Raw genomic sequence first — 22,821 nt, forward strand, 5'->3', positions numbered from 1 at the left:
TTAGGCCCTATTAAATGACCTTGCGTTTTAAGAACTATTTTTGGAAAGGTACATTTCAAACTCCCCTCCTAAAAAAATATTGGACACCTCCCCCCTTTTCTGTTAAATGATGAAAGACACCCAACACCGGACCTACCTACTGTCACTCTCTCCTGGCCCTTTGGCAGCCAAAAGGCCACACGGCCTGGGGCCTGGGATCTCTGAGTAGTGGGACTTGGACAAAAGTCAGGAATTTGGCTGCTTCACCGCACTGTCACATCTGATCTCTTGGAAAAATGTGCAGATCCGATGGTGGGTCGCTCTTCATCCCTGGCAAAGGCTGTTACAGGAAATATTGGGAAAGACCTCGCCAGCAGGGAGGCAAAAGCCTCCGAGGTCCCCCTCCCCCAGCAGCTGGCCAAGGCCAGGGCCACGGCGGGAGCACCACGCGTCCACGTGCACCCGGCATGCCCAGTCACCCTTCTTACGTAAGAGTCTCGGGATGGAGTTGCTGCTGCTGCGGGTCCCTCTTCCCCGACGGCTATTAATAAACCGGATCGGTAGTTTCCGGGCCACTGCCAGCATAGATGCGGGGTTGGGGGCCTCACTTTACAACCTGGGCGCCTGCACTTCGGTCATCCCACCCTGGGAGCGTGAGCAAGGCGCACCCATCCCCCCGCACTCCAGCCCGCCCTCTTGCCAGACCGGACGCCGGCACCTTCTTTACCCGCACTGTGCCTGGCCCTCCCCCCAAGCTGGCCTGCTCTGCACTCGGCGATGGCTGGGTGCGGCTGTTCTGTCCCTCCTCTGCCCTGCCCTGCCCTGCCACTGCGCCCTCCCTCCGCCCGGGTATCAGGCGAGAGGCGGGGCTGGCCCGGCGCGCCCCGCCCCCGCTGTAGAAAGGGCTTGGAGTGTTACTCGCGGTCATCCCCAGCTCGGGCCTTTTATCTCCGCGCTACCGGGGAGGCGGGAGGAGGAGGCACGGGGGGGTGGCCTTGAGCGCCGGCGACACCTTTCCGGGGCTCTATAAATTGAGCACCTGGGATGGGTAGGGGGCCGACGCCACCACCACCGCCCGCAGTCACAGTTCGGCCACTGACCGCAGCAGCGTCCGCCGGCAGCAGCAGCCAGCAGCGGGAACACTGAGCTACCCAGCAGCAGGGGATCTCGAGGCGCCGGAGGAAGTGCGTGCCCCCGCCCCACCTCTGCCCCGTCAGCGTGGGTGCTTGGACTCAGGCTTTGCGGAGGGAGACTGGAGTGGGGAGCACCCCTTCCTTTTCTCCGCGGCCCTGGGCGGGGGGCGAGGAGGTGGGACCGTCCGGCTACTGGGAGTCACCCGGGAGCCGTCCCAGACAAGCTAACCAGGGAGGGAGGTGCGCGCGGGTGGGGGCGCCGGGCACCCTAGCCGCGTGAATAATCTGCTCTTTCGTCCCCGTCTCCCAACCAGGCCAGGGCTCGACCCAGAGACCACGCGCCGATATCGCGAGCTTCCGGACGCCAGAGCCAGGAGAAGTCGTGCTTTCCGCAGGGCCGGGCTGCGATCTAGACGAGAGTTGGAGAGGGCGGAGGAGGAGCCGGGAATCCCGCCGCACCGGCTGCAGCCAGGACCCCGGCGCGGGCCTCAGAGAGCGCGTGAAAGGCGTACAGTACCTCGCCCCGGCCGGCCATCCCGTGCCCCTGCGTCCTTGTGCTTCGGCGCCCGCGCGGCCACCATGATGCAGATTTGCGACACCTACAACCAGAAGCACTCGCTCTTTAACGCCATGAATCGCTTCATCGGCGCCGTGAACAACATGGACCAGACGGTGATGGTGCCCAGCCTGCTGCGCGACGTGCCACTGGCCGAGCCCGGGCTGGACAACGGCGTCGGCGTGGAGGTAGGCGGCAGTGGCGGCTGCCTGGAGGAGCGCACGCCCCCGGCCCCCGGCCCGGGCAGCGGCAACGGCAGCTTTTTCGCGCCCTCCCGGGACATGTACAGCCACTACGTGCTGCTCAAGTCCATCCGCAACGACATCGAGTGGGGGGTCCTGCAGCAGCCGCCGCCGGCGGCGGGGAGCGAGGAGGGGAGCGCCTGGAAGTCCAAGGACATCCTGGTGGACCTGAGCCACCTGGAGGGCGCGGACGCCGGCGAGGAGGACCTGGAACAGCAGTTCCACTACCACCTGCGCGGGCTGCACACTGTGCTCTCCAAACTCACGCGCAAAGCCAACATCCTCACTAATAGATACAAGCAGGAGATCGGCTTCAGCAATTGGGGGCACTGAGGCGGGTTCCCCGCGGCTGCCCAGCACCCTTCCCGGCCCCATCTCTCACCCTCTCTTTCCTCAAAGCTATTTTCTTTCTGGCTCTAGGGCGCGATGGGCAGACTGCAAAGTTGGGGGGCTGCGTACGTGCAGGGGACGCGGCAGGGCTGCATGGAGGAGGGGGCTTCTTTGGGGAGAGGAGAGGAAAGCGGTGGCAAAAGAAGTGGGGTAGCTAGTGCTCAAGGACTTCCCTCTCTCCCGCGGGGGTGGGGAGAGGGAATGAGGGGGCTGTGTTCTACTTTGGTGGGAATAGGACTGAGTTGACGCCCTGCATTCAGTCTGTGCTTTTCCTGGAGTTTCTTTTCTGTTCTTTCCGGAGGAGAAGGGCCGAGAAGGGGCCATTCCAGGGCGCGGCGCTGGGTTGCCACATTTGGGAGCGCCGCCCGGAGCTGGGCGCTGGGGAAGGCGGGGCGGGCGCACAGCCTCCCGCCGCCCTGCCGTTGGGCTGGTGGAGGCCGCAGCGCTGCTAGGGTTGCATCAGTTTTCCTGTTTGCACTATTTCTTTTTGTAACCGTGGCCCCGTCTTAAGTATTTCCAATCTCCTCCTTGCTCTGAAACTTCGGCGATTCCATTGTGATAAGCGCACAAACAGCACTGTCTGTCGGTAACCGGTACTACTTTATTAATGAGTTCCTGTTACACTGTAGAGTTGTCCTGTGGTACCCCTATCCCATCCCTTTCACGCCACCACCCCCCAAAGTGTGTAAGCTGGCACTGTGCCAGCTCGTACGAAGCTTGCCACTTCAGTGAAAGTAATAACGTTATTATGAGAAAGTGGACTTACCCGAAATGGAACCAACTGACATTCTATCCGTGTTGTACATAGAATGATGAAGGGTTCCACTGTTGTTATATGTCTTAAATTTATTTAAAACTTTTTTAATCCAGATGTAGACTATATTCTAAAAAATAAAAAAAAGCAAATGTGTTAACGAAATTTGACAAAAGTTTGTTGCTTTCTAATCCACCAATGGATGGCTTAGTAGTTAAATAAAATACAGTTAATTGATTTTTTTTTTTTTAGCAAAAGCCAATTTTATTTTTCTCTGGTATTTCAAAGTAGTAGATAATCATCTCCGTAAGTGTTCAGTTTTGTTTGGGAAGAAGCTACCAAGCTTTTTATTTCTAATAATTCAGTACCAAGGTAAGCACATACATCTCAACAGAAAGTTCATAAATATTCAAAGAATTTGGGAAGGTACATATATTACAGTTTTCAACCAACTTGACTAGCTTATTGGAGTGCTTAGTTAACATTTTGAATCTTTTAAGAGGTTCAAGCACGACCTATGCATTTTGAGGCCTAGAAACTTATTTTAAAGACAGAAATTTCACTTGGCTACTGAGAAGTAAAGAGTCGGAGGAAAAACACCAGCTAATACTAGTGCACACATTTTGCAGGTCTTTATTTACAAGTCTTTTGTGTTAATCTTAGGAGAGACTTAAATGTGTTATAACATGTGCTGTGGTCTCTGACTAGTTCCCAGTGAAGTGCTAAGCTTTGTTAAGCAGTGTCCAGCCATGTTTCCAGTTTTCCAGGGACCCAGCCTGCCGCTGTGGACAGCAGATCTGAGCGTGACTGCAGTAGGGCCCTTTGGAACACTTCCTTAGATGCCATTATGATGCTTTCCTGGGACGGTGGGACAGGTGAAACACAATGCTCTGTATTTTCTCTATTTCATGATTCGTTTAGGGGGGATAAGTGTTGGATCGACTTCAGTTTTCGATCTTGAAGTCCTGAGACATTCTCTAAGCTCGTAGAGCTTGAATTGAAAATACATATAACTTTGCAGTTTAAGAAAAAAAAAGAGGCAAAAAGTTTTTTTTGTGCTGTGGGCAGCTCAAGCCTATTATCAGCTTTTAGCAGCAGTGAAAAAATGGGGAAGTGTTAAGGCTGGTGCCTGTGCTCCCAGAGAAAGTTAATAGTTAATATATAAAGATAAGCTAGGCAGCACCAGAGGTAAGGTGTATGGCCTCGTGCCCTGTATGCCCTTGAAAATCCCAAAGTGCAAGCAAAAAATACAAAGAAAGGAAACTACAGAAGCCACATGGTAGAAACACCAAGACTTGGAGCCAGAAAATTGTGTGTTCAAGTCCTCTTGTTATTACATATTAACTGTGAGAATTTAACTCTCCAAGCTTGTTGCCACGTTTGAAATTAGGCATAATAATAGCTACAAGGCTTACTTCGTGGAGATGCAGTGAGAGTGAAAGGAGATGGTGTATAGAATGTCTGATGCTTAGAAGTTTCTTTAGGCACTACTGAAGGGCACTACAGGTTCTCTCCAGCTCTCTGAACGTGGCTTGTATCTTTATCTCCCTCCTTGCCTTTCTCCGGGAATATATGAAGTTTAGGACAATATGTTCACTTTAAAAGCATAGTTTCAATTACATACATGAAACCACAGGTAAACTATTTCCTTTCTCAAAGTCTCAGGGAAGAAGCTGAATTAAAATCAAATAGTCATAGTTTGGGCAAGTGATAACAAGAATTTTATGACATGTTAACACGATGTTTTCAGAACATTCTTGTATATAGAATACAGAAAGGTAGATGTTGATAGCAAAACTAAACTGTAAATAAAGCTATTTATTTTTTGAAAATATTCATGTGAGAGTATTTTTATATATAAATAGTGATTCTGACCTAGGAGTAGTGATGATCACTGTTAAAAGAGGATTGGATTTTTTCATGAACCAGTAGCGTTTCCCAGGCCCAGTAAGTGTTATTCCACTGATATAACTATTTTATTCAAGTTCAGTTTATGCAACAATGCAAAGTCAGATCCCTGACCAGATTTACCTGTTAAAACTTCTCAAGCCATTTAAAACTTGGCTTAACTTCTGAGGTAAAGTGATAAGTGACTTCATATTTTTAGGTCTTTCCTGAGGAAGCTCAAAGTACTTCATAGATTTTAAAAGTTGCAAAATTGTGTGGCCCCTCCTTCAAAGAGCTCTCGGGGGATCATGGTTGTCTGCTAGTGCCCATCTCCATGGCAATTTGGGACTAAAGGGAAGGCAGGGATAGATGAGCTGGGCAAAAAGGAACAGCTTAGATCGGAGTTGATTACCTTCCAGATATTTACATTTGATAAGAATCTTCTACATCAAAACCTCTCACGAAAGCCTTTGAGAAGGCCTGCGTTTGCCTCTAAAAACAGCTTTCTGCTTTGCTCACATGGGGCTTTTCGTGTTTTACATTTACACAGTGTTCCTTAGTGGTCTAGCCTGATTTACTCTTGCTCTGAACCTGAACCCATTGTTAGCATGTCACAGCTGCTGGGATTATCCTTCTTTGGACCAACTTGAAAACTAGTCTACTGTTAACAGTTTTTTAAAAAAATTAAAGTTATTGTCATTTGCATATGCCTCCTCACTTTTAATTGCTGAACAAAAACCATTTGGCAGATAGTGGCTCCTCTTCTCCACCCGCCCCCTCCCCCGCCCCCGCCCCCGCCCCCGCCCCCGCCCCCGCTCCCCGCCCCCCAATCCCCGCCCCCCGCTCCCCGCCCCCCCCCCCCCCCCGCTCCCCCGCTCCCCCGCTCCCCCGCTCCCCCGCTCCCCCGCTCCCCCGCTCCCCGCACTCCTGTGGTTCTCAGATGTTTGCAAATTGGATACAGTTCTGGTGGACTGAGGGCTCGAAGTTCATATACCTTTTTTCTTTTTCAAAGGTAATTATCTTTTTATTTTAATTAATTTATTTTTGGCTGTGTTGGGTCTTCGTTTCTGTGCGAGGGCTTTCTCTAGCTGCGGCGAGCGGGGGCCACGCTTCATCGCGGTGCGCGGGCCTCTCACCACCGCGGCCTCTCGTTGCGGAGCACAGGCTCCAGACGCGCAGGCTCAGTAGTTGTGGCTCACGGGCCTAGTTGCTCCGCGGCATGTGGGATCTTCCCAGACCAGGGCTCGAACCCGTGTCCCCTGCATTGGCAGGCAGATTCTCAACCACTGCGCCACCAGGGAAGCCCAAAGGTAATTATCTTTTTATGGGGCATCTAGTACATTTATACCAATCATTACATCCTTGTGTGATTTATTTTGAAGAGTTTTGAACAAAATAATGACAGAAAGAATGTTTTCTTTAAAATTCTAGAGGTAATTTTTACCCCCAACAGATAAAAAATTCTGAATCAGAAGCTTATGAAAAATTTAAACATGTGGACTATTGGACTGGTCTCAAAAATTAAATATCATTAATCGTTTTAAAATTTCAAACTTTATGTAGTTTCTGATCAAGGCTAAGTTGCTTTAATTAGCAAGATAATTTAAGCTTAAAATTATTTTTTAAACTTTTTTTTCTTTCAAGGCCATGTTTCATTTTTTTTTTAATAACTCAAGAAAATTTCAAGGTTGTTCTTGAGTTACTCTAAATATTAGGCCTCCAGTTAGTTCATCTGAAACTATGTAGAACTTTCTGATAAGTGGTGGAGATAATGATAGTCTATGACCAATGTAACTATTTCGGTATCTGGAAGTCAGTACTGTCCTTTGCCTCATGCGGCCAGGGCTCCTTCCCTGGGAACCCCACTTTAGAGGGTCTCCACACTGACTCTTTGTAAGGCCTTGCAATTCCCCTTGGGCAAGGAATCTTCAGAGCCAAGGGAATGCCCAGAGCTTGTGCCCTTCCTTCTAGGCCACACTTGGGTTCCTGGCTCCCCAGAGTTCCCTGTCCAGATGGCCCCGAGCCCATTCCAGGGATTTCATAGGCATTTGCCCTGAGTTTATCCTCCCGATAGCGGACAGGCTTGGTTGGTGGACAAGGCTTGGCCATGCAAACTGGGCTGTCCAAGGATGGAACTTGGGTGGAAAGATAAGGGGGTAGAATGTAGGCTGGAGGTTCCCGCCTGTTCTCTTGTCTTGGCCTCCCTGGGTTTCAGGGTGAACAAACGTTTTGAAAGCCTGCAGAAAGGAAATAAGAGGTGAAAGCAGCTCAAGCTTTAAGGCCTCTTCCAGTATTGACAAACGAGGATTCCATGGTGTTTCTCACTATTTCCCACATCCCTCATGAGTCTCCTTGCTCCATTGAAAGAATGTTATTTAATAAATGAAATGCTGGTTAAGGAAAAGGAAAACCACATCTGTATACAGGCCTTTTCCAGCTGCTTGCTATTCAGTGCTGGAAAGGTGGTGATTATGGTAAAGACCTAAATGGATACATCTTCCATAAAACCATGACGATTTCGCCTCCTCAAATGTTCTTTCATCTTGTTTTTATTATTATTATTATTATTATTATTATTATTATTATTGAGTTAGCTGTTTTCTTTTTGGCGTCAAAAGTCTTGGTCAGGTTAAAGCAGAAAACTAATATGTGTGCATCTGTCTAAACAAAGCCTGCTAAAACCACAATTATCTCATCAGCCCTTCCTGTTTTGGCGTTCTCTATTTTTAAGAGGAAAATTTGTGTATCTTCCCATTCTTTTTCTTATATTTTATTACTTCTTTGTCTATTGTTTCAGAACGCTTTGCCTAGCAGTTTTAAAAATATATCTGCTGGTGTGTCCAACTTCAATAATCCCAAACTGGTAAGAATTTTTTTTTTAATTTTTATTTATTTATTTATTTACTTATTTATTTATTTATTTTTGTCTGTGTTGGGTCTTCGTTTCTGTGCGAGGGCTTTCTCTAGTTGCGGCAAGCGGGGGCCACTCTTCATCGCGGTGCGCAGGCTTCTCATTATCGCGGCCTCTCTTGTTGCGGAGCACAGGCTCCAGACGCGCAGGCTCAGTAGTTGTGGCTCACGGGCCTAGTTGCTCCGCGGCATGTGGGATCTTCCCAGACCAGGGCTCGAACCCGTGTCCCCTGCGTTGGCAGGCAGATTCTCAACCACTGCGCCACCAGGGAAGCCCTGGTAAGAATTTTGACTGGAGAAAGTTCTTATCATTTAGTTAAGAACAGAGTTATAGAAGGTCACTTTCTGACTTGGAACTGTCTAGAGAAAGTGCCTTCAAACCCAGTAGACAAGGAGACTGGGAAAATACTAGCAAAACATAGAGCCCAGCTCTTTATTTTAGTGAGGAAATAAACAATGTTGGAGGTGGGGCGTTTTCTCAAATCTATTTTACTTTTCAATCCCAAGCTTACTAGTGTTGGTATGTGCACTTTTATCAACAAGCATTCAGTTAACAGGATGAAACTGAACATGATTCATTTGATGTTTTCAAAGGTAGAAACTAACTTTGTAGTTTTTTTTTCTCCTTTTGAATACCACACTGCTGAGGTAAAGAAGGTTGTAGCTTGTGGGTGAGCTCAATAGGACCAATTAAAACCTGACTACTCTTCCGCCATGTTGAAATACCTGACAGGACTTGCTGTGTCCTTGGATAATGGCATTTTTTTCTACTTAGCATACGTCTAACTGAGGAGATTTCCTGTTGGGTAGTCAAGGAAAGAGGAAAACGAAAGTACCACATTGTTAATTCTGACAGAGGTATTTAAGTTTTTCTAGTTGTTCACAATGTGATGTTAATTTGAAGCCCTGTTTTGGTTCTCTTTTTGATGAAACATCTACATTGTGAAAGAACATGCATATGTTCCCTAGCAGCCAAACTATGTGTAGAATGCAAGGAGTGTAGCTAGTGTACATCGGTCATTCAAAACAAGGTGTAGTGTTTTGTGGCATCTGATTGACATTGCAGCTTGAAACTCATGGATGCTTTGGGGGTATAATTTAGTTTCTGTTGTGGTAAATACTTGTTGACAGTGCTTTCATAGCTTAAACGTTTGAAGGCAAAGTGCCAGAAACTTAGATGTTTAACCCAGCTATTGGGGCCTAGGAGGAATCTCAGAAACCAGCAGCCCTTTCCCTTTAGTGGGTTGGGGAGCAGAGGAAAAGGCCTGATACCTGCAGCCAGTTTGGCCCCAAGTGGAAAAGCCAAGCCACGCCTGCCTTTCCAAATTTACCAGATGTCACTCCACCATTCCTGGGTCAATGTGATAAGGGAAGTGATGGAGAAGTGCAAGGTATCTCTCAGGACCCTCCCACCCATTGGAAACCTGAGGAGTGGGGAGGTAATCCTTTCTCTTCTGATAGTAGCTTGTGGTATCTTTTCCTCTCCCTAGACAGGCAGCAAATGTTAGGTTGAAGCATATGAAATTGCCATTTTTGTCAGTCCAAAGTGGTTGAATGATCCCTGATTCCAGCAATTAGATGTCCCTCTGTGGACATGCTATAGTCTTCTTACGTCACCTCATGAAACTGTTGTTTGCCAACTCAGGGTTGACCTGATTTTGAGATAGAAGGAGTGAGGGACAAAAAAAAGACCAAGGTGGGCAACTATATAAGGGAGACACATACAATGGAAGAAAGAGGAGACTTAAAATGAAGAGAAGAAATGGGAAAGTGGCAGAGAAGTTGTGGCCAGTTGTATTTTCTAAAAGAGATTGCAAAGTTATTTCTGGCCCTAAATGCTCTTCCATCAAGAGGTAGAATCTCTGTCTCCTCACCTTGAATTTAGGTGGGGCTTTGTTGCTGCCTTGACAAAATCAATGTGACCATCACTTCCAAGGCCAGACCATAAAGGGTGATACATCTTCCTCTTGTATGAGATACATGGCTGTCTCTTAAGAGATATTCATCCTTGGAACCCAGCTGCAATGCTATGAGGAAGCCCAGGCCACATGTAGAGGTCACATGTAGGTGTTCCTGCTGACAGCCTCACTGAGGTCCCAGCCACCAGCCAGCATCAAACCGCCAAACACGTGAGCAAGCCTTCAATTGATTCTAGCCCCCAGCCTTGGAGCTACTCTAGCTGATGCCAAGTGGAGCAGAGACAAGCTGTCCCCATCGAGCACTGCCCAAATTTTAGACTTGTGTGCAAAATATTTTCATTCTTTTAAGCCACTAAGTGGTTTGTTACACAGCAATAGATAATTGGAACAGAGACCTTTTTCCAAATTTCAGGAGATTGTAGAAATAAGTGAAAACAATTGAAAGTAGAATGTAATCTATGAAACAGGGTCTATTTTATTGCCTGTACCTGAGTAACAGCTTAAAATAAATCCGGAACCTTTGGAAACATTCATCTGATGGCTGATGTAGAGAATAGAAGGATTAGAAGTGATGGATGATGAGAGAGATGTTATAAGTAACATTTTACAGTTCTGTTAAAGCTCGACATGGTAGGCGGAATAATGGTCCCCCAAAGATGTCTGTGTCCTAATCCTTGGAACCTGTGAATATATCGCCTACGTGGCAAGGGGTGATTAAGGTTGGCTGCAGCTGGAATTAAGGTTGCTAATCACCTGACCTTCAGATGGAGAAATTATCCTTGATTACCCAGATGGGTCCAATGTAATCACAAGAGTCTTTCAAAATGGAAGTAGAAGGCAGAAGAGCCAGAGTCAGAGTGATGCAGCATGACAAGGATTTGATTTGCCCTCGATGGCTTTGAAGATGGAGAAAAGCACCGTGAGCCAAAAGAGGTAGGCAGACTCTAGAAGCTGGAAAAGGCAGGGCAACAGATTCTCCCTAAAGTTTCCAGAAGGAATACAGCCCTGCCAACACCTTGATTTTAGCCCAGCGAGACCCATCGTAGACTTCTGACTTCCAGAACTGTAAGAGAATAAGTTTGCATTGTTGTAAGTCACCAAGTTTGTTGGAATTTGTTACGGAAGCAGTAGGACACTAAAACACTCTGCCTCTAGCCTGTGGCACTTAATCCATTCATTGCTTTTGGGCTGGCTAAAATAGAGAATTTCAAACACAGCCACTTGTTGAAAATAGGACTGAATGGTACTTTTAGTCTTCTTTTGTGAAAGAGACTTTATTTTTCTTTTAAGCTCTAATCTTGTTGACAGTAGCCCTGCATAAACAGACACTACTTCTGGGGCTGCCACTGTAGCACTGAAAGGGCTTGATTCAAATATAGCGGCATTATTTATTACATATTTTGTCGTTAAGATCTTAGATCCACTCTCTCTTTAATTTTTTTTTTAATTCTCACTTCTTTCCCTTCTGAAGATATTTTTGGATCTTTATGTGTAGCATTTATTTCTGCAGCCCCCATCTCATTATTATTTTCTTTTTTATTGACATATTGCATGCAATAAAATGTATAGATCTTAAGTGTGTAGTTTGTTAAGTTTTGGCAAATGCATACACCCATGTAACTGACACCTCGATAAAGGTACAGACCATTCTCATCACCCTACGAAATTTCCTTATATTCCTTTCTGATCATCTCCCCCCCACCCCCCCAGGCAACCACTATTCTGATTTCTATCCCCATATATTAGTTTTGCCTGTTATTGATCTTCATATAAATTGAATCATACAGTATGTACTCTAGGGTCTGGCTTTTTTCACCGAACATATTTTTGAGGTTCACCCATACTTTTGCCTAAGTTAGTAGTTCATTCCTTTTTATTGTTGAGCAGTATTCCATTTTATAAATTTTCACAATTTATCTGTTTTCCTGTTGCTGGACATTTAGGTTGTTTCCATTTTTTAACTTATTTCTTTTAGCTTTTATGAATAAATCTATAAATAACATTCTAGTTCAAGTCTTTTTTTTTTTTTTTTGGATAAATACATAAGGGTGGAGTTGCTAGTTCATAAGATGGGTATATATTTAACTTTATAAGAAACTGCCGAAGAGTTTTCCACAGTGGTTATACCATATACTCTCTCACCAGTAATATATGAGAGATACAATTATGCAGCCCCTTCTGATTAGCGATGTCTTCACCACTGGGATCTGGTACTCCTAGCTCTCATTGAATGGTGATCAGTTAGTGCTGGGATGGAGCATAAAAGCTTTTCAATGGAGAAACATAATTAGATGTTGTCTTGGTGAACATGAGAGATGTTAAGAGAGGTGGTTGTGGTGAGGTGAGGTAGAAGGCAAGGTGGTACCCAGTGGTGAAAGAAAACCAGGATTTAGAGTCAAAGAATCTCTATTTAGCCCCAGTTCTGCCAGTTGATTCTGTGTGTCCTGGGGAAGTTAACTGTTCGGATTTTCAGTTTTCTCCTTTGCAAAATGGAGATACTAGCTCACAGGCTTCATAGTAATAGCAGTGAACTACCATTCAGTGCACACTTATGGTGTATACTTCCTTCTTATTATGAAGGAAGTCATTATTACTGTGAGTGATGCAAACTTCCTGCGTTATCTCATTTTCTACTCACAAGGACTCTATGCAGTACGTATTAATATTATTCTCATTTTACAGATGAGTAAATTGTGTCAAAGACTGCTTGTTGTTTCCCAATATCTGTTCTCTCCTTATTCCTCCAGCTTTAGCTGGGAACTGGGTCACCCCAAATAAAAGCTATAATTCTCAGCTTCCCTTACAGCTAGGAGTGACCACGTGACAAGGCTGTAGCCAACGAGCTGAAAGCAGGAGTTTCACATCTGACTTCCAAAAGGTGTCTTTAGAGGATAGAAGTGTACCTTTGTTCCTTTCTCCTTCTTGTTGAATGGAATGACATGGGATGGCTGGAGCTCCAGCAGCCATCTTAGCTAATAAGGTAGCAGCAACATGTTCAGAACAACAAAACAACAGGAGAGAAGGAACCTGGGTTTCTGATTCTCATGGAGAGCCTACCTCTGAACTTTGCTTTCAAAAGCCAGAAATAAACTGCTATCTTGTTTAAGCCACTGCCATGTCTGTTGCTCATGGCCAGATCTAATCCTAATACTGAAAGAAGGGCTTAAAGAAGTTGTTATAAGGAAAACCGAACCTTCAAGATATTACAAAGATTAAATTATAATTTGTAAAATCTTGAAGTAAGTGTTTGCTAGTTGTTAATTAAATATGAGGGCCAGGGAAAGGAGAAAAAGGAAACCCTTGGGGAAGGAGCTCCTTCTCTCACCTGATTTGTTCATTTAGGCTTCATAAGACAGTACAGCCAAGTTCTGGATTATTCTGACTATTTAATCTGTGAGTATTCCAGGCCTCTTTTTCTTTCTTCTCTGTTTTCTTCCTTTATTTATTTCACTGCTTATTAGTATATACACTGATGAGAATTTACCCTAGAAAAGCTTTAGAATCTTGTTAATAACTCTCACAAAGAGCATAAACTCAACCTTAAAGCAACCATTCCAGAATTGGGGCTGACAGGGAGTGAGAAGATGGCTAAAGCAACTGGAATGGTTCCCAGCCCCACCCCTCCCCAGTGCGATGCTGGAAGGCAGAATAAACAGGAAGTGGGGTGTGAGGGGAGGAGTGGCTGGGAGAGAAGCTCCAAAACGCTCTGCACCTGCTCAACACAAACTCAGAAGGAACAATGTTCTAAGACAAAAGGCCCAATCTCTTCCTTCCTCCCTCCCTCTTTCTTTCCTTCGGTGTTAAGGTGTACTGGAATCAAATGCAAGAGCTCAGATGTGGTTCCAGGAATTTCCAGTCTAGCAGGGAAAACCAAACGTAGACAAACAATCTAGCAACACTGTGAAAGACATGATGGAGTCATGCAGGGCTCTGGGAACGTGCAGGAGGAAGCCTGCATGAAAGCAATGCTTCATTCAGTAAATATTTGTTGGGAGACTACTTACTATGCGCCAGACGTTGGGCTGTGTGCTGGTGATGATGGTGAGCGTCATGCAGTCCCTGCCTTAAATGCGTACAGTCCAGAGGAGGATACAGACGAGTAAACAGGCAATTACTATGCAGCCTAATAAGCGCTATTATAGGTGGGTGCGAGGTGCTATGCAAGCTCAGAGGAGAGACCCTAAACCAGGTCTGGGGATCGAGGGCGAGTCTTGTCTACGCTGGGATCTGATGGAACAGCATGGATTAGCCAGGTGAAAACGGGGCTGGCATGGATTATCTGGGACTATGTCTGAGAACCTTGGAGCGAGGATGGGCAGAGGGTGAGCGATGAGGGTGACACATAAACAGAAGCAACGTTATGAAGAGACTTTTCAAAACATGCTAAGGATCTGCCTCCTGGTATGATACACTGAGAAGGACACATCACTTCTGTGCTCATCCTGCCCCACAGGCACAACCTAAATCTAACCATGAGGAAACATCAGACAAATCCAAACTGAGGGGCGTTCTACAAAATAGCTGCTTTATACTCTTCAAAAGTGTCCATGTCATAAAAGGCAAAGACTGAGGAACTGTTCCAGAATAAAAGAGCCCAAAGAGACAGGAAAACTGAATGCCACGTGTGATCCTGGATTAGCTCCTGGACCAGTAGTGTCAACAACATCTATATCTATATCTGTATCTCTTTTGCTATAAAGGGCACCGTTTGTTCAACTGGAAAAAATCTAAAGTCTGTATATTACATAATTGTATTGTAACAAGGTAAATTTTCTGGTTATAATAATTGTGTTGCAGTTATATAAGTGATTGTTCTCATTCCTAGGAAACTATACACTGAAGTATTTAGGCGTAAAAGAGTGTTATGTTTATAATGCATTCTCAAATGATATATATATATATATATATATATATTACTACTATAGCTCTCTCTCTATATATAGAGAGAGTAGTAAAATGGTATATCTGGGTGAGGGGTATATGGAAAGCTTTTGTACTATTCTTCCAACTTTTCTGTGAGTCAGAAATTATTTTAAAACAAAAAGTTAAAGAAAAATACACTTAGCACTTTGGGCTATATCCAAGGACAGCAAGAAACGGTGGCCATCGGAGGGATTGGTGCTTTCAAGTGCAGTGCAGTGAATGGTGCAATCTGCAGTGGACTCATCGCCAGTTCAGAGGCTCTTGTGAAAATGCAGATGAGCGATGATGGTGGCCTTGAATAAAGCGATGGCAATGGATGAGAGAAGTGGATGGATAAATGGAATATCTAGGAAGTAGAAATCAGAGGGCATGATGGGATGTTACGGAGGGAGAGGGAGGAATCAGGGTGACCTCTGGGACTCTTCCTGGAGTCACTGAGTAGGTCTTCATTGAGTTTGTGAGCTAAGCACCAGAAGCAAAGGAGCAGATTTTAGGGGGAGGATGATTTTAGTTACCTTACCAGTGAGCCAGCTCTAGCTACAACCTTCCTCATGAGGTTGATGGCAACTCCACCCTTCCAGTTGCTGAGGCCCAAAACTCTGGAGATACTCTTGACTTTTCTCTTTCTCTCATATCAGGAAATCTTGTTGGCTCTGTCTTCATAAAATACCAGATATCTAACCACTTCTCACCACCTGTACTGATACTGTGCTGGTTCAAGCCACCATGATATCCCATCTGGATCATTTCATAGCTTCTTAACAGGTTTCTCTGCCTCTACGCATTTTTATGTACAATAACCAGATGGATATTGTTGAAACAGAGGTCCTATCATGTTACTTCTGTGATCCAAACTCTGCAATAACTCCTAGCATCTCTCCGTGTAATAGGCAGTGTCCTTCCAAGGACCTTTAAGACTACATGGAGTGGCTCCCAGTACCGCTGTGATCTCATCTTCCACTCTCCCCCTTGTTCACTCTCTTCCAGCCACACCAGCCACTTCGATTCTGCTTAAACTTGCGAGATGCACTCCAGCCTTGGGGCCCTTGCTCTTACTGTCCTCTCTTCTGGAACACTCTTTCCTCAGATATCAGTATAACAGAAAACTCTGAAATTACAAGGACTTGGAATCGTTTCTCTCTGCATAAAGGGAATATAAAGGCAAGGTGTCCAGGGATGCTACTGTGACCCCATGGTGTGCCATCAGGCTCCAGGCTCAGAAATTTATGCTCCCATAGCTTCAGCCATCGATCCTTAAGGATACTCCATGGCACAAGGTAGATGGCTGGAGCCCCGGATATCATGTTCATATTTTACACTGTCAGCAGGAGGGTAGGCAGAAAGAAGCTCTCAACCAAGTCAGTTCCATTATAAGCAGCAATCCTAGCCCTTCCACAAATAATTCTGTGTAGAGTTCTTTGGTTACATCTTACTCACAACTTGCAATTTGAAAGCCTTTGGAAGGACTATGGCTTTTACACTGAGAGACCATACTTAGTTGCTAAGAATGCTGAAAAATACAGTTGTTTATTTCAGGTGGCAACGTGCCCAGCTAAAAATTAGACTCCTGTTCCTAAGGAGAAAGGGGAGAATGGATATTGGCATAGGTAGCTAGCAGGCTTTGCCGCAGATATCTTGTTTCTAATGTTGATGACTTCACCGCTACCTTATCCTCTGCCAGCACAGCCACAGGGCCTGATGCCATGTTGCCCATCTTCATTGTGGGTGGGCAGTGGGGAGCCTGGGTTTCGAGCCACACTGGTGAGGTAGTAAGAAGGACAGACAGGCTGAGAGAGAGGGTGTGGAAGCCCTGGACATGTAGGAAGTGGGAGGGGAAATACACGCAGGAATCAGAGTTCTGGTCTTTGATGAATCTAAGGCTAAATTGAGGTTTGAGTCTTACTGTTGATGTTTATCCTTGTGTCTCTTTCCGCTGTAATCATTCACACTCAGGGTGGTCTGTGTGGGATCTGGCATAAGACATAGGTGTTCTGCTGGGCCTACGTCTGAAATGTGTCTGTGTTCAGAGTTTCTCATATTTCCCATTCTTTTTGCATTTTCATTTCAGTCTAGGATATTGGTAATGCTTTTTAGCCACATGTGCTATTATCTAGTGCAACTTGTAAGAAGAGACCCAAGTGTGAGTGAAGCTTTGCTACAAAGAGATAGAAAGGACTTAATGTTACCACAAATTATAATAATATATTTTCTGAGGTGTAAACTTCTTTGTAAAAGGAATGTGTAGATAAATTTATCTCTTTTAATAAACTAGCAGAACTGAGGGGTTGTGGGAGTTAAAAAAAATAAACACCAAGAGATCATTTCCTAGAATTTGACATGTTCACAAATACCTTTTAAAATCAAGGCAGGCAAAGTATACATCTTAGACTAGTATATCCCATAGAAAAAAGTCTTTAGGGATAACCAATATTCTCCAACCATTGGGTATCTCTGCGGGAGTGATAAGAGGAATTTTAGTTTCATTATCTCCTTTTTTTTTTTAATTTTTAAAATTTTATTTATTTATTTATGGCTGTGTTGGGTCTTCGTTTCTGTGCGAGGGCTTTCTCTAGTTGCGGCGAGCGGGGGCCACTCTTCATCGCGGTGCGCGGGCCTCTCACTATCGTGGCCTCTCTTGTTGCGGAGCACAGGCTCCAGATGCGCAGGCTCAGTAATTGTGGCTCATGGGCCTAATTGCTCCGTGGCGTGTGGGATCTTCCCAGACCAGGGCTCGAACCCGTGTCCGCTGCATTGGCAGGCAGATTCTCAACCACTGCGCCACCAGGGAAGCCCTATTATCTCCTTTTAAAATGATCAATTTGTATCATTTTTTTTTAATGTGCACAAAAACTTCACCCTGAAACCCAAGGCAGGACAAATAGCCAAGCGGTCCCTGGATTGGCTCTCTTCAAAAACCCAGGGCACAATAATCAGACCATAGCCAACACAAATGATTTGTTCTAAAATGCCCAACTCGTATCAAGATTGACCAATCTTCTTTGGGGGAAGATTGGGGAAAGAATAGGGATCTTTTAGGTGTGGAGCACTGGGAAATGGAGATGGTTCGAAACTTTTATGCCAACAGTGATATGGACTTTTGGCAAAACATTTCAATGTATGTTGCATAGATAGCAAAAGAGGAAGGTGTAAGATGGGGGCTTGGATACTGAACCGTGGAGAAATGGAGACAAAGAACATGAGCTAGCATGACTGGCATGGAAGGCAGTTCTGCTGATAGCAAGGAGACCACGAGGAAGCCCGGCAGAGCTGGGCAGGACACTCCTGCTGCTGAGGAAAGAGGGGGAGTCCCTCAGCGAGAGGGGGCGTCCACATGCAAGGTTAGAGCCAAGTCTATGAGAAGAGAGGACAGGAGTCTATCTCAACATGTTTCCTCTGGAAGATGCCTCTCAGAGAGGTAGAAATAAACATCTTGCTATCTAGGATCCAACACATTCCCACCTCAGCAAGCTAATTCCTTCCCCAAAGATGTATTTGTAAATCTGTAGAAACAGCCTAATTCTCTAATATGATGCCTGGTAGGAGTTCTAGCCTTGTCTCCGTAAAGGTCAATTTCTTACTAGCAATTCGTCTCTCGTGGAAACACACTATTATCCAAAGTGAGTTACAGAGATCTGATGATCATTGCAAGGTAAAAATAATTGTCAACATTTGTTCATTTAAACATTTTGTCCAAAGAAACCATTTCTTCTTTCAGCTGAGAAAACAATCTAATCTAAAAAGAGTAAGTTCTTATTGTGGTAGAAATTCCCTTTTCGAGGTGAGCCTATGACTCTATGCATTCATGGACACGATGCCCTGACACTTCATGGCATCATGATCAGCGCTGTTATATCAGAAAGAAGCCCTGTGGGTAAATTTTTCTTCCGGGCTCAGGTGATAATGTTACCTTTATGGCAATGGCAGGGCAAATTTTTTTTTTTTGGTCATTTTAACAATATAATTATCTCTACTCATTCTGAACATCATGGTTTTCAGACTACGGTTCATTCACGTAGGCTTGCAGCCATTATATTTGGATTTTCTTTAACTTGAAAGGATAGTGTCTTTTGTTTGTAAACCATGCAAATTAAAATGCAGAAAGATAAGCCACTGTGATACTCGAATCTGATATTTTAATCACTTAAGTCAAAGAAGTCAAGGTTCCATTTTCATGGCGAATGTAATTTGCAGATGACCTTACTGTATATTTGTACTTGTCCCTCAGGTGAATTAGGGGTCTTAAAAAAAATCTTCACACCAGGAGAGTTACTATGGTTCATACTATTAGGCTAACATCAGAACTGTCCACTCTAATAGGTTTTTCCCTAGTTGAAAAGCAGATGATTTTATGACCTTGAGATGATCACCTGAATAAGGGATGTACCTCACTGAGGGCTATTGTGTGGGAAAGGAGGTGTCAAATACTGAAAAGTCAGATCTAAAAAGAGTAATGTGATGCACTTAACCTTACAACAAGGAGACATAAATCTACCCAAAAATAAAGGTGTAAAAGGTAATGCTAAATTTTCATCAGATTGTAACTGAAAAAAATTGATGAAGACACTTTAGTATTCTAAGTCTTATAAAGAGGATAGTAACTCCACACAAGAAAAGAATTTAACAAATGCTTCTAATCTAAGGTCCCCCACCCCCCATCTCCAGGATTATTTTGAAGGGAGTTAAAACCCTCGGATGAAAAGGTTGCTTATACAAATACATGTAGTCTATTATTTATGTGTGTATTGAAAATCAGACAATGGAATTCATAAAAGGTTAGAGTTGAAATGAACCTTAGGGATCATCTAGTATATTTTCCATTGTCTGCGACAGAGGCAAGACTAGAATTTAGGTCTCTCAACTTCTAGATCTTTGTTCCTTTCATTACACTGTGTTCTCTATTGTCCCTATTCAAACTATTTAATTTTTTGAGAAAAGTAAAAATTTTACCAAGGCGCTTTTAAAATTCTGTCTTTGGATATGAATTTCTAAAATTTGGGGGCTATCACTTACTAGTTTCTAAGGGGAAGGATCACTTGATAGTGTATATTATAGACAATTTTTAAGCCTAAGAAATAGCTTTCTCTACCTCAAACATGGGTTAGGAATGCTTATTAGCAAAACAAGTCTTTACTTTTAACCTTGAAAAGATTTCCTTTTTCTTTATTCTGCAAACTTTTTCTTCCTTAATGATCACATTGAGCCCTTATTTAAATCAAAGATTAAATCCCCCAACTCACTGTAGGAAAATAAATGTTCAAAGTTTTGGTAGTACAACTTTAAGGAAAATCTAAAGTCCTTTCTTTGTCGTTGTCTCATTCAGATCATAATAAATATTTCATTCCCAATCTAATGGATTTGGCTTGGAGGTACCTTACATAGCCATATTGTGATGTTAGGGTTTGGTTTGTTTTAAAAATTTATAGCAGTTCCAAGCAGAAGTTAGATCTGTTCTCACAACTGCCAATACCGCAGGCCATTTTCTATAAACATCTTCTCAAAAAAAAAAAAAAAAAAAGAAATCAAACACACATTACCCAAAGAGCCAGAGACACAGCTGTTTCTGGTTCTGATCTTAAGAGACATCAACTTTTGCTTGGCAAAGTGCAAGTGAGAAGGGAATTGATGAAGTCTGATCACCTATTCCAAGGAATTCTGCCTGGGGATGGAAAAAGTAGAAGAGGATGTCCCTGACATCACTTTCTTATTTAATTCAAAACTTATTTCCTAGCTGAGATGAGAAAGTAGAAGTAGTGAGAGAATCCATGTAGTCCAAAATAAGAGAAAGAAAGATTTATTTTGTCTTTCTTATTTTAAAAATATAAGCCCTTTGAGTTAAATGTATACTTACCATATGACCTAGCAATTCCATTCCTAGGTATTCATCCAAAAGAACTAAAAACATCTGTCCACACAAAGACTTCTAAACAGTTTTCCTTTTACTCCTAAAATCTCCAAACTGGAACCAGCCCAAATGCCCATTAATAAAGTACAGTATAGCCATACAATGGAGTACTGTTCAATAAAAAGGAACAAACTACTGATACATAAAACAACACGGATGAATCTCAACATTAAGCTGAGTGAAAGAAGCCAGAGACAAAAAGAGAAAGAATTATTCCATCTATATGATGTTCAAGAACAAGCAAAACTACTCAATGGTAGAAAAACAGAATAGCGCTTTCCAGGGACAGGTATTGGGGGATTGACTGCAAAGAAGCACAAGAGATTTTTGGGGTGCTGCCAGGTCTAAATTGGGAACAGTGGTTACATGAGTGTATATCAGGGTTTCTCAACCTTGTTACTACTGACATTTGGGGCTGTATAATTCTTTCTTGAGGAGGACTGACTTGTGCATTATAGAATATTTAGCAGTGTCCCTGGCCTTCACCCACTAGATGCCTTATCTGAGATGAAACCACCAAAAATGTCTTTGGACATCGTCAAATGTCTTCTGGGTGACAAAATCACCTCTGGTTGAAAACCACTGCTGTGGTTCATCAATCCTTGTCAAACTGTACACTTTAAATGGGTGCACTCATTTTACTGTATATAAAACATACTGCCTAAAATAAATAAAAATAAGCCCCTTGGGAAGAAAGAGTAAGTTTGCAATGGAGGAGCCTGACAAACACTACCTCAGTCAGGTGATCAAGCTCAACATCAACAGTGATAAGTCATGTTGATAGTATGTAAACTGGATATAATGAGAATGGCAATCTTCCTTCCAAAAACACATAACCCCAGTCTAATCATGACAAAAACACCAGAAAAATTCCAACAGAGGGGAAATCTATAAAATATCTGACCAGTACTCCTCAAAACTGTCAAAAACAAGGAAAGTCTGAGAAACTGTCACAGCCAAGAGGAGCCTAAGGAGACATGACAACTAAATGTAATGTGGGATCCTGTAACAGAAAAGGGACAGGAGATAAAAATTAAGGAAATCTGAATAGAGTATGGACTTTAGTTAATAATAATATGTCAATGTTGGTTCATTATGACAAATGTACCACACTAATGTAAGATGTTAATAATAGTGGAAACTGCATGTAGGGTGTGTGGGAACTCTCTGTACTATCTATGCAATTTTTCTATAAACCTAAAACTTTTCTTAAAAAAACTTTTATTAAAAGTAAGCCCTTTTAATCTTTACACTGAGTTTAGAGTGTTCAGAAATCTACATTTATGTTTTTTGTTGTTTATTTTGTTGTTTTTTGTTTTTAATACTGCTTACCCACAAACATGCCAAAGACATTTTATTAAATCATTGCCATCTACCCCTAGACCTTTGAAGTCATAAATGACCTTAAAATCTGCTCAGGACATGTTGGAGCTAAATAAGATTTAATCAAATTGGATAAAAAATTTTTGAGCACTTACTATATGCCACGCATTGACCTGGTTATTGGAGACATGAAGATGGATACTATCTGGTCCCTGCTCTCCAGGAGCTCAGAGTCTTGAAGAAGGGCACCATTTGGTGTAATGGTGAAATTATTTATTACAGGAACATCAAGGTAGAAAACATTATTTTATAATGGGAGAGCCTTTTCCTTCCCACAACACAGATTGTAGTGATTCTGGCTGAGGGAGGGCCCAAGCCTGGATTAGGTGGTAAAAAGCTATTTTGAAGAAGAGAGAAATACAAATCGATGGGAGGTAGAAATATTTCTTCAACATGCTCCTATCATTCTCATTACTCTTTTAGTGTTGGCCTGTGGGAGCAGTTGACAGAGTTTTGTGAGCCATGACACTTGCTTTCTGTATGATAGAAGAAGAAGAATTGTATTCTGCCAGATAGGCTTCTCTGACTGATTGTGAGCTGACCTCCATGTCTTCTGATGGCTGTGCTTATGCCCAGGTCTCCACATCTGGACAGATCTGTGGAAGGTTCAAATTAGATGTTGGATAATTCCCTGAAATTTCCTGCATCTCCATTTTCTTATCTGCAAAGAAAAGAAAATTCCAAACCTCATGGGATGGTTGGGGTAGGGTAAATGAAAATTCTTTATAAGTGGTAGGTGCTTCTCAAACGTTGGTGCTTTTTCCTATCCAGATCCCTATTTTGACCTGAGACTTACATGGGCACTTTTATCCTAGGCTCCTTTGCAGTTTTAGAAAATAATTA

The 22,821-nt window shown here is 43.5% G+C and overlaps 1 protein-coding gene across 2 annotated transcripts; it reads left to right on the forward strand.

Moving 5' to 3' along the window:
• Positions 1–913: 913 nt before the first annotated feature.
• Positions 914–3,219, forward strand: MID1IP1 (MID1 interacting protein 1). 2 transcript variants are annotated; one of them, XM_059911314.1, is made up of 2 exons: positions 914–1,163; positions 1,427–3,219. In XM_059911314.1, the coding sequence occupies exon 2, from the start codon at positions 1,692–1,694 to the stop codon at positions 2,241–2,243; it is 552 nt and encodes a 183-aa protein (XP_059767297.1). In that variant the 5' UTR covers positions 914–1,163; positions 1,427–1,691; the 3' UTR covers positions 2,244–3,219. The 2 variants fall into 2 exon arrangements, with proteins under 2 accessions (XP_059767297.1, XP_059767298.1); XM_059911315.1 differs by lacking the exon at positions 914–1,163 and adding an exon at positions 1,202–1,287.
• The last annotated feature ends 19,602 nt before the right edge of the window (positions 3,220–22,821 follow it).

Source organism: Balaenoptera ricei, chromosome X, assembly GCF_028023285.1.
Source record: "Balaenoptera ricei isolate mBalRic1 chromosome X, mBalRic1.hap2, whole genome shotgun sequence".
NCBI lineage: Eukaryota > Metazoa > Chordata > Mammalia > Artiodactyla > Balaenopteridae > Balaenoptera > Balaenoptera ricei.

Excerpts from the sequence above, each read along its gene's own strand:
- MID1IP1 (XM_059911314.1), top strand. The coding sequence starts at position 1,692 with ATGATGCAGATTTGCGACACCTACAACCAGAAGCACTCGCTCTTTAAC.